General features: G+C 39.9%; 1 protein-coding gene across 6 annotated transcripts in view; it reads left to right on the top strand.

Moving 5' to 3' along the window:
• Positions 1 to 12,118, top strand: part of gpam (glycerol-3-phosphate acyltransferase, mitochondrial) — a 94,270-nt gene that overhangs the window by 42,127 nt on the left and 40,025 nt on the right. For 5 of the 6 annotated variants that reach the window (XM_087998829.1, XM_087998828.1, XM_043712857.2 and 2 more), the window contains exons 4-5: positions 4,903 to 4,976; positions 6,806 to 6,919. In XM_087998829.1, coding sequence (XP_087854955.1) covers positions 4,903 to 4,976; positions 6,806 to 6,919 — 188 coding nt within the window. Of the gene's footprint in view, positions 1 to 4,902; positions 4,977 to 6,805; positions 6,920 to 8,995; positions 9,073 to 12,118 lie in introns of those variants that run through there. The other variant, XM_043712862.2, reaches the window with a different exon arrangement.

Raw genomic sequence — 12,118 nt, 5'->3', positions numbered from 1 at the left:
CAAAATGCAGCACCTCACATTTATCTAAATTAAATTCCATCTGCCACTTCTCAGCCCATCTGATCCAGGTTCCGTTGTACTCTGAGTCAATCTTCTTCACTGTCCACTATACCATCAAGTTTGGTGTCATCTGCAACCTTACTAACCATTCCTCCTATATTCACAGCCACGTCATTTATATAAATGACAAAAACAGTGGACTCAGCACCAACCCTTACAGCACATTGCTGATCATGGGTTTTCAGTCTGAAAAACAACCCTCCACCACCACCCTCTGTTTCATATCTAGCATTCTATAAAATTGGCTAGCTCTCCCTGGATTACATATGATTTAACCTTGCTAACAAGTCAATCATACGGAACCTCGTTGAACATCTTACTGAAGTCGACGTAGACAGAGTCCACCGCTCGGCCTTTATCAGTCTTCTTTGTCACTTCTTCAAAAACTCAATCAAGTTAGTGAGTCACAATTTCCCATGCACAAAGCCACGTTGACTCTACCTGATCAGTTCTTGCCTTTCCAAATACATGTAAATCTTGTCCCTCAGAATCCCCTGCAACAACTTACCCACCATTGGCGTAAACCCACCAGACTAGAGTTCCCTGGCTTTTCCTTACCACCTTTCTTAAAAAAATGCCACCACATTAGCCAACCTCCAATCTTTTGGCACCTCACCCGTGGCTATTGTTGATGCAAGTATCACCACAAAGGACCCAGCAATCACTTTCCTGCCTTCCATTCAGATGTTTAATTACGAGCCACCAAACTTTAGGTAATTTTCTTGTAACCACTAAGGCAGAATTAATCTTTCAAATTTATTGACTTTCTAAGTTTCTTTCGTTATTGCAGAGCAGAATTCCAAAGGGGGAATTAGGAAATGAGAATACAATTTTTTTTTGTATTTCTATATCTTAGAGGCTTCATATCAATAATCAAGGAAAAATGTTTCTATCTATCAAAATAGTCTACAGAACGGGAATGAAACAAATAATAAAGCTATGAATAACCAAATAGTATAGGAAAAATTCCTGTAGGTAAAACATGTTTTTGTTAGAAAGTTAGAAGGAGTCCATGGCAATAAGTCAGAACATAATAGAACTAGGAGCAGGAGTAGGCCATCTGGCCCTTCAAGCTTGCTCCACCATGCAATAAGATTATGGCTGATCTTTTTGTGGCCTCAGCTCCACTTACCCGCCCTCTCACTGTCTCCCTTAATTCCTTCATTGTTCACAAAAAATCTATCTTAGCTTTAACAACATTTACTGAAGTAGCGTCAACTACTTCACTGGGCAAGGAATTCCACAGATTCACAACCCACTGGGTGAAGAAGTTCCTTCTCAATCCAGTCTTAAATCTGTTCCCCCTAATTTTGAGGCTATGCCCTCTTGTCCTCGCTTCATCTGCCACTGAAAACGTTCTCCCTATGTCTATCTTATCTATTCCCTTCATAATTTTATATATTTCTAGAAGATCTCTTTTCCCCCCCCCCCCCCCAATTCTTCTAAATTCCAATGAATATAACCCCAGTCTACTCAGTGTCTCCTTATAAGCCAACCCCCTCAACTCCGGAATCAACCTAGTGAGTCTCCTCTGAACCCCCTTCAGTGCTAATACATCCTTTCTTAAGTAAGGAGACCAAAACTGCACATAATACTCCAGGTGTGGCTTCACCAGCACCCTGTATAACTGCAACATAACCTCCCTGCTTTTAAATGCAATCCCTGTAGCAATAAAGGACAACATTCCATTTAACTTCCTAATTACCTCTTGCACATGCTTGATTCATGCACAAGGACACCCAGATCCCTCTGCACAGCAGCATGCTGTAACTTTTTATCGTTCAAGTAGAAGTCCTTTTTACTATTATTCCTATCAAAATTGATGTCTTCACATTTATTAACATTGTATTCCATCTGGCAAACTTTTGCCCACTCACTTAAAGTATCTATATTCCTCTGCAAAGTTTCACAGTCCTCTACACACTTTGTTCTGCCACTCATCTTAGTATCATCTGCAAATTTTGACACATTACACATGATCCTTAACTCCAAATCATCTATGTAAATTGTGAATAATTGTGGTCCCAACACTGATCCCTGAGGCACACCACTAGTTACTGATTGCCAACCAGAAATACACTCATTTATCCCCACTCTTTGCTTCCTGTTAGTTAACCAATCCTCTATCCAGGCTAATACTTTACCCATAATGCCATGCATTTTTATCTTATGCAGCATGTGTGGTACCTTGTCGAAGGCATTTGGAAATCTAGATGCACCACATCTACTGGGTGCCCGTTGTCCACATTGCTTGCCTTGTCTTCATAGAATTCCAAAAGATTAGTTAAGCATGACCTGCCCTTCATGAATCTTAATCAAGGTTAAAAGAATCTGAAAGAAGGGAAACTAAAGTTGAGACGTACCAATTGGAACATGCAGAACTGACTGACATGCAGTACATTTAGTGTTGGAGCGATAGATTTGAACAGAATAATAGAGTGGTTGCAGCAGAAAAAGAGGCAATTTCTGACATAAGAAGTATAAAGAAAAGCTGCTTATTGGAACGGTAGGGGAAAGGAAAAGGATAGGAGAGCAGTTGAGAATTGGGGCAGACTTTTGGACGAGCCATCAAATCCTTGGCAAATGTATAAGGTGTGATGAACTTTATGTTCTTATTCTCTGCTTGTTGATTTATCAGCTATTTATTTAAGATGTGGAGAGCATAGAACATAAAACATTACAGTGCAGTCCAGGCCCTTCAGCCCTTGATGTTGCGCCGACCTGTGAAATCAATCTGAAGCCCATCTAACCTACACTAATCCATTCTCATCCATAAACATATCCAATGACCATTTCAATGCCCTTAAAATTGTCAAGTCTACTACTGTTCCACGTCCCTACTACTCTCTGAATAAAGAAACAACCTCTGATCTCTGTCCTACATCTATCACCTCTAAATTTAAAGCTATGTCCCCTATTAAAGTTATCGCCATCCAAAGAAAAAAGGCTGTCGCTGTCCACCATATGTAACCCTCTGATTATCTTAAATTTCTCAATTAAGTCACCTCTCAACCTTCTCTCTAATGAAAACAGCCTCAAGTCCCTCAGCCTTTCTCATAAGACCTTCCCTCCAAATTCCTGATGAAGGGCTTTTGCCTGAAACATTGATTTTCCTGCTCCTCGTATGCTGCCCTACCTGCTGTGCTTTTCCAGCACCATTCTGATCTAGACTTTTGCCTTCTCTCTAAATCAGGCAACATCCTAGTATATCTCCTCTGAAACCTTTCCAAAGCTTCCATATCCTTCCTATAATACGGTGACCAGAACTATACACAATTCTCCAAGTGTGGCCGCACCAGAGTTTTATACCACTGTAACATGACATCACGGTTCCGAAACGCAATTCCTCTACCAATAAAAGCTAACACACCGTATGCCTTCTTAACAACCCTATCTACCTGAGTGATAACTTTCAAGGATCTATGTACCTGGACCCCGAGATCTCTCTACTCATCTACACTACCAAGAATCTTACCATTAGCCCAGTACTCTGCATTCCTGTTTGCTCCTTCCAAAGTGAATCACTTCACACTTCTCCGCATTAAACTCCATTTGCCCCCTCTCAGCCAGCTCTGCAGCTTATCTATGTCCTTCTGTAACCTGCAACATCCTTCGTCACTATCCACAACTCTACACCCTCCGTGTCATCCACAAATTTACTAACCCAGCCTTCTATGCTCTCATCTAGGTCATTTATAAAAATGACAAACAGCAGTGACCCCAAAATAAATCCTTGTGGTACACCACTAGTAACTGAACTCCAGGATGAATATTTCCCATCAACCACCACCCTCTGTCATCTTTTAGCTAGCCAATTTCTGATCCAAACCACTGAATCAACCTCAATCCCATGCTTCCGTATTTTGTGCAATATTCTACCGTGGGGAACTTTATCAAACACCTTACTAAAATCGATGTTTTTGGTTTAAACATTTTTTCTTGATTTTTTTTATTTTCAACCTCTGATGTAAAAAGCAGAAGCAGGAAAATGAAGGCTTAATCTTCTGTCTTATGGCTTTCTGCAGATTTTGTGTTTGCCAAGATAAGTAATAGCCGAGACAATATATAGGCAGTTTCTGCATCTTGTATGTAGAGATGCAGCTGTGGTGCATTCTAAGTTAAAACATTGCTTAAACTACCCATATTTTTCCTCGAAATTTTATTTTCCCTCTTTCTTGTCTGATCAAATTGACTCCTTGCTATTGTATTAATCCAAACACTTTGGAAATTCTTGCAAAGACTATTATTCAAACCATGGTAATCTTAGCAGGCTGCTCAGCCAACATCATAATTTTGTTTTTGCTTGATGTCCACACATACACAATTGCAGCAGATTTTGGTGAATATCTCTGGGAGTCCTGACTGATTTTCAGTTCCCTAATCTAAGGAAGTGGACAAATTTATAATGTTCATGACACCTGGCTAAAATTGGGTAATTCATCACAGACCAGGTTGGAAATCCCTTTTCTGGATATGATTGAGAAAATGCCCTCTTTCTTGTTTAGACCTATTTTTGTTACTGTCTGTCTGAGATTGTTAGTTTATTACGAAATTATGGAATGTTTGAGAAAGCTGGGCTTGTTTCATTTAGAATGCTTATAGAGGAGATGTTTTGTATCAGAGCAGTGTCTGGATTCCAACCCAGGTCAGAGGTGAAAGGCTAATGAGTTTAACCCAATCTGATCACTACGTTTTAACTCACTGTTCAGAATTTTCATGCTGCAGTTACAATAAAAAGTTTGAAAGAAGTCACTTTATTTTTGGTGATTGAACAATGTGGTTTTAATATTTCTGAATATAATGCAAAATCATGACTTCAGTCTTTTATTCTTTGCTACCCAGGATAAACTTTTCAATACCAGCATCCCTTCTCAGGGACTACGGAATGTAATTTATATTAATGAAACGCACACCAGGTATGAACTGTATCTGTCATGAAAATTAACCAAGCAAAAAATGGAGAATGACATTTTTCTATTTAATACATAGATTAAAAGATAGACTGATCCAACTTACATAATCTGAGAGGAATCATTAAAATTCCTACACTGCAGATAGAGGCCATTTGGCTCATCGAGTCTGCACTGATCCTCCAAAGAGTATTCCAACTTATCCCTGTAACCCACATGTTCCATAGTTAACCTGGTCTGTACATCCCATAATACTATGAGGTAATTTACCATGCCTGCACATCTTTGGACTGTGGAAGGAAACTGGAGCACCTGAAGGAAACCCGTGCAGACAGCGAGAGAACGCGCAAACTCTACAGTCGTCCAAGGCTGGAATCAAACCCAGGTCCCTGGTACTGTGAAGTAGCAGTGGTAATCTGGACTGATATGACACCTTTGCATAAAACTTTCATTTAGTTAAATTTCCTAGACTAATCTTAATGTTGCTTCATTCCATTTTTACAGAACTCCTTCTGAGATTACACTACTTTAAAGATTGTGTGAGAGTAGTTAGATGCAACTCATGTCTTTTAGTGTATGCTAAGATACTACATGTAGCTTGTTTAACATTGTGGAGCATAGCCCTCTGTACAGTGAAAAATCAAATGGTTAACTTGAATCAGATTTTACACTTTGTTGACAGTACTGAGAAAAATGTACATAGCATTGTTAAATGTTCATGTTACTTAAGATTTGAAGCTCATTGAAAGCACAACCAAATTGAATTGAACAACAAGCATCATATTAAGCTTGCTTGAGTTGATCAGCAGGTGCCAACTTGTTTGTTGGAAAAAGCACAAATGATTTCTCTCTCCTACTGTTGAATCTTTCACTTGGATGATTCAGCAGCTTAAGTCAGGGCACATTTTTAAGAGACATTTTTAGAGCAGCACAGTGACTCAGTGGTTAGCACTTCTGCCTCACAGCACCAGTGATCTGGATTCAAACCCAACCTTGGGTAATTGGCTTTGTGGAGTTTGCACCGGGTACTCCGGTTTCCTCCAACAGTCCAAAGATGTGCAGTTTACGTGGATTGGCCATGCTAAGTTGTCTGTAGTTTCTAGTGATGTTGAGGCCAGGTGGATTGGTCATGGTAAATGCGGTGACAGGGGAATAGGGTAGGGGATTGGATTTGCTGGAATGCTATTCGAGAGAGAGTGCAGAATAGAGGGATAGAACAACCTCTTTCCGTGCTGTAGGACATGTGAAAAATGAACTTCTCAGTAATGTTTGTCAAGTTATCCTAAATATACAAATAATATGATGAGTTTACATCTTTGATTACCACAATTATCTGATGCTACCCTATGAAGGTGGCATCATTTGGGAAGCTCTGCAATTTCTAGGCAGGTGCATTACATGGCATCCCAGCCAGTGTGATTATTGTTGAATATTTCCTCACAGCCAGCTGAGAATAATGCTATCATAGGTTTGAAAATAGATTTCCTGTGCACCAACATTATTAATGGGGAAATGGTGTGCGGTGCATTGGGAATGAAGAGAACAGACAAAAAAAAACAACTATGGAGGAGGAAAACAAATCATGAATTACACCAAACAAATGTCATGTATTTTTTGCCAATCACTTAACAGTACGTAAGGTGAAAAATATTTCTTTAAAAATTATGGTTCAGCAGTATTTTCGTTATTTTTTCTGTTGTTAAATCAATTTCAAATCCTTGTGAGGCCAACAAGAAAAAAATGCTTTATGTTGGAAGTGTGAGCTCTGGTGTACTTACGATGGGGCAGTGATTGAAATTATTCAGCGTTTGCCATGTCTTTATTTGGTGATTTAGATATCGAGGCTGGCTGGCACGGCGTCTCTGCTATGTCTTGTTTATTCAGGAACGAGATGTGCATCATGATATGTTTTCAAGGAATGTGATTGAGAATGTTTTGAACAACAACAGGTATGAAAAGCTTAGCTGCTTTGATTTACCAGCTGTTTTTTGTAAAAGATTTTCTTGAAGTTAAATAATATCATGAAGACTTGTCACTTTCACTATATAGATAACAGGATTGATGATAATAAAATAAACTTTTCAATGTATATTGGTGCTGTCTGAACCCCTAACCGATAAAACCACTTGAGTTGGACGTGGAATATTCAGTCAGTGTCATGCTTTTTTCCAAAGATGAACACCTCCAAGTCAGTTTTCTAGCCAGCTCAAAGTTATACTTCTATTTCCAAAGAGCGCACAAGTGTCATTAAGGTCATCTGGGTCAGAGAAAGAGAGAGATCTCATTTCAAATAGAGTCATGTATGATCACAGTGGACTTCTGGAAGTTTATACCTGTTGTCACTTTATTTTATAAAATGGGAGTCTACTTGAAATAATGTATATTTGGAACTAGCTTTTAAACAATTTAATGCATGTCACTTTATTGGCTGTGGTCAACTAGCGTGATGATTATATACTTAAACAAGTATGAAATCTTGGGTGGATTTCAGTCATGTGAAGAATCAAAATCCCAAAAGGGCTCCTGCTGTTGTTTTAAATTGGATAAGCAGAGAATTCTACCAAAGAAACTGCTGGTGAGTTCCAACACTTTGCCACAGTTCCTACAGAAGAGTGATCATGAGGAATCATGATTTTAACTCTGCCTGTATTGAAAGTGGCAGCATGATTTGAAAACTTGGGGGGGGTTGGAAAAATGGATGGCAAAATCTTATACCCAATGCAGTCACAATCTATTCTCAAACAAAAAGGTCAAGAATTTTGCTCAAGACCACAAAAAATGTTCTCATAAATACAAATAGTTTATAGGTATGATTTATTTTGTTTTAACATTTTTCATCCTGTTTCACTAAACATGATGTGGAGGTGCTGGTGTTGGACTGGGGTGGACAAAATCAGCTGTCACAAGACATCAGGTTATAGTCCAACAGATTTATTTGAAGTCACAAGCACTGCTCTTTTGTTTTTCTTTCAGTTGTTGGTACACTTTTTTGCAGTAGTCTATTCTGTTCTGTACGACAAAGGTTCCTCCTTTGTCTGCTGGTTTGATGACGATGCTGTGGTTAGTCTTGAGAATATGGATGGCAATGCATTGTACTTGGGTGACGTCTGGACTATCTTGTGAGCGCAGCTGATGAATTTGACATTGACATATCTCCTGACAGCTTGGGCATACATGTTGAGCCTAAGGCAGCGGCCTTCCAGAGCAGTCTAATTTGACTGTTTTCGCTTTGGTTGCTGCATGTCAGATCTGACAAAGGAGCAGCACTGTCAAAGGTTTTGATTTCAACTAAACCAGTTGGACTATAACCTTGTGTCATAGAGTCCTACAGCATGGAGACACGCCCTTTGGCTCAAACTGATCCATGCCGACCAAAATGTCCATCAATGCGAATTCCATTTACCTGCACTTGGTCCATATCCTTCTAAATCTTTCCTATCCATATATTTGTCCAAATGCTTTTTAAAACTTTGTTAATACATCCACCTGAACCACTTCTGCTGGCAGCTCATCCCATATGCGTACCAACCTCTGTGTAACAAAGTTGCCCCTCAGGTTCCCTTTTATTCTTTACCCTCTAATCTTAAACTGATGCCCTGTAGTCCTTGATTCCCAACCCTGGGTTGTGTGACTTCAGACTTTGTTTCACTAAAGAATACACTTTACCAGACAATGAAATAACTAGGTAGAGAATTTGTATTTATGTTTGATTAATTTTGTATACATCTCCCATACATGGGTATAGTTGCAGGAAGATGCTGTCATAATAAAGCAAAATAAAGTAACAGTGGTCTGTGTTTGGAGCAGCGTGCATTGGCCTTATTAAGGAAGGCACATTTGGAATCAATCAACGAAGTAGGTGCAGCTCACAAAAGAGGTAGGATCCCGGTTTAATTAATCAAAATGAGGTTCATGCTTGTTTCAGGTTTAGCCCGCTAGCTGTCTACTTCAACACTTGTGATGATCCCCATAAGTTACATAATCTCACCAGATAGCTGCTTAAAATTCCCCTCCCCTTCCTCCAGGTGCTGATCCATATTGAAGTAGGATTCAGTGGATGCCAGCAACCCTCCTAGATTAGGCAGAATCCCATTCTTTACAGGTGAGCATTCACATTTTGGGTATTTTTGTCATGAGACCACCAAAGTTCAATTGTTAGCCAAGCTAGAAATAACGGGTTATAGTTCATTGTTTTTCCATCTGGAGTAAGGTTAATCATGAAGTTCCTCAGGGCCGTGTTAGGTGTTCCTGATAAATATTAGTAACCTAGACCTTTATATACAGGGCACAATTTCAACATTTGCAGATGATACAAAACTTCAAGTTGTGGTGAATTATGGGGAAGATAATGTAGAACTTCAAAAAAGGGCATAAGCAGGTTGGTTGAGCGTGTGGACATATGGCAGATAAAATTTGATTCAGAGAATTGAGAAGTGATTTATCTTAGTTGAACGAATGTAGAAGTACAATATAAAGCAAAGGGCACAATTCTAAAGTATATATACATTATAGAAAGAAAGGATTGATGGTGGCAGGACAGGCTGAAAGTGTTTAATAAATAAAACATATGTCATCCTGGGCTTTTTCAATAGTGTCATAACGTATAAAAGAAAACTATAGAAAATACTGGTTTGACCTCAGCTGGAGAATTATGTCCTGTTCTGGGCATTATGCTTCAGGAAGCATATGAAGGTTTTAAAAAAGTACAGAGAAAGTACCAAGAATGGTTCCAGAATTGAGGAACTTCAGCTATTTAGGTTGGAGAAGTTGGAATTGGTCTTGGAAAAAGTTGGGAGGTGATCTCGAATATAAGAAACAGGAGCAGAAGCGCACCTCAAACCTGTCCTACTGCTCAGAAGATCATAGCTGGTTTGCCCCAGGTTTAAACTCCTCTTTCATGCCAGATCATCATTGTTCTCAACTCCCCAATATTTCAAATATCCATCAACTGCCTCTTCAAATTCTTTCAGTCATCTCGCCTCAGGGCCGTAACTCTCTGGTTAGAGAATTCCTAGCATTCACTACCCTCTGAAAAAAATGTCTTCAGTTTTAAATGAGTGCCCTTTTTTCAGTAACTATATCCCTTATTTCATAATTCCCTCACTGGTGAAAATATCTTCTCTGCACTTAGCTTGTTAAGCCTCTTCAGAATCTTGTGTATTTCAATAAGATCACCCTTCATTCTTCTGAACTGTAATCAATAAAAGCCTAACCATTTTAGCAGTCTTGACTAATCAGTCCCTTCAGACCAGTAATAAACCTAGTGAATCTCTTTAGAACTGCCTCCAATTCCACTATATCCTTTCTTAAATACAGAACCCAAAATTATACACTGTACACCAGTTACAGCCTCACCAACAATCTGTACAGTAATAACAGGACATCCCTGTTTTTAAACCCCAGCTCTCCAGCAATGAAGGTCAAAATTCCATTTGCCAACTATAATGTTGTCAGGGCTGATAGCCTTTGCTATATTCAATGACTAGTGATCTCTTATCATCACATGAAGTGAATCAAATTGTCTGACATCTAGGATGATAGAGGCCTCAAGCGGAGGCAGCAATGTGTTGTCCACTCAGCACTTCTGGCTCAAGGTGGTTGCAGATGTTCCCCCTTCAAATACTTTGTCTTTTGCTCTGGTGTGCCGGGCTCTCTCGATCATAGAGGATACAATGTTTTTGGAGTGTTCTTCTCTTTATAGTTATGTAATTGTTCACTACCAGTCCAAACTGGGATGTGCCAGGACTGCAGAGCTGGGATCTGATCTCGATAACATCCGAGGAGAGAGAAAAAAACAGAGTTTAAATGTCAAGTTGATGGCTTTCATCACACCCAGGCAAAGTTAGTTCTGTGATGGTTTCAAACAAGTGCAATTGAAAAAGATGAACGAGAAACAGAAAGGGAGATCTGTGATAAAGTGGAAGATTAAGTGATACAAAAGAGTTGGTGGTACAGGGCTAAGCAATGTGGTAATGGGGCAAATAAAAGAACTAAAAGATGTGCACAGGAGAGGTGTGAATGGCAGAATGAAGAGCAGCTACTGTCAGAAACAAAGAGAAGAGAAAGAGTAATGTCAAATAATGAAAAGAAAAGGAAACAAGATGCAGACATTGTGGGGAAAGGGTGAGGGAGAATGGAGGGAAGGAGGCAGTTGGTGGAAGGAGTGAGCGGGTAGGTGGAGATGGAACCCAGAGAGAGAATGACAGTTAGGCAGACAAGAGGATGGATGATAGTTTGTCAGAGAGAAAGAAAGGCTGCTAATAGGGACCATCATGGGTGAAAATGGGTCAGCTATGCTGAAGGCAGCCCTTCTCATGAAGGCTGCAGGGTTCCCAATGAAAATGAGATTCTGTTCTAGCTTGCACTGAGTTTCATTGGAGCACTGCAGCAAGTTGAGGCAGAAATGTTTGCCAGGGAATAGGGTGATGTGTTAAAGTGGCAGGCAACTGGAAGCTAAGGGTCATTTTTGCACACAGGACGTAGGTGTTCCACAAAGTGGTTGCCCAGTCTGCGTTTCATCTCCTTAGTGTAGAGGAGACCACATTGTGAGCAGCAAATACAGTAAACTAGATTGATTGAACTGCAGGTAAGCCGATAGAAAGAGGGTCTTCAGCCTTAGATATTGAGGAGGTGGAAGGTGAACAAGTTGTCGTGGGGAGGTATTGGGAATGGAGGAGGAGTGAACTAGGGTGTTCTGGACAGAGCAGTGCCTGCCAAATACTGACAAAAGCAAGGAGGTGAATATGTGTCTGGTAGTGGCATCCCACTGGTGATGGTGGAAATGAGAGGAGTGCAGGAAATGGGTCAGACATGGCTAAGGTCCCCATTAACTTCGATGGTGGCAAATCCTCGGTTAAGGTAAAAGTTGGATATTTCTGAGGCCCCTCTGCAGACAGTGGCTTCATCAGAACAAATGTGATGGAGAAACTGGGAGAATGGAATGGAGTCTTTATAGGAAGCAGAGTTTGAGGATGTACAGTCCAGTAACTGAGAATGTCTGATTCAAAGTGAATATCGATGACCAGCCTATCTCCAGAAACAGAAACAGAGATGTCAAGAGATGGAGCAGTCATAGATGGACCAGGTGAAGGTGAGAGCAGGGTAGAAACTTGAAGTGAAATTGATAAATTTTTCAAATTCCAAATGGG

This window comes from Chiloscyllium plagiosum, unplaced genomic scaffold (assembly GCF_037043375.1).
Source record: "Chiloscyllium plagiosum isolate Xiang-an unplaced genomic scaffold, Cpla_swu_hap1 HiC_scaffold_22, whole genome shotgun sequence".
In the NCBI taxonomy this organism is placed as follows: Eukaryota; Metazoa; Chordata; class Chondrichthyes; order Orectolobiformes; family Hemiscylliidae; genus Chiloscyllium; species Chiloscyllium plagiosum.
The sequence above is the reverse complement of the archived record's forward strand: the minus strand, read 5'-3'. Positions and strand labels throughout refer to the sequence as shown.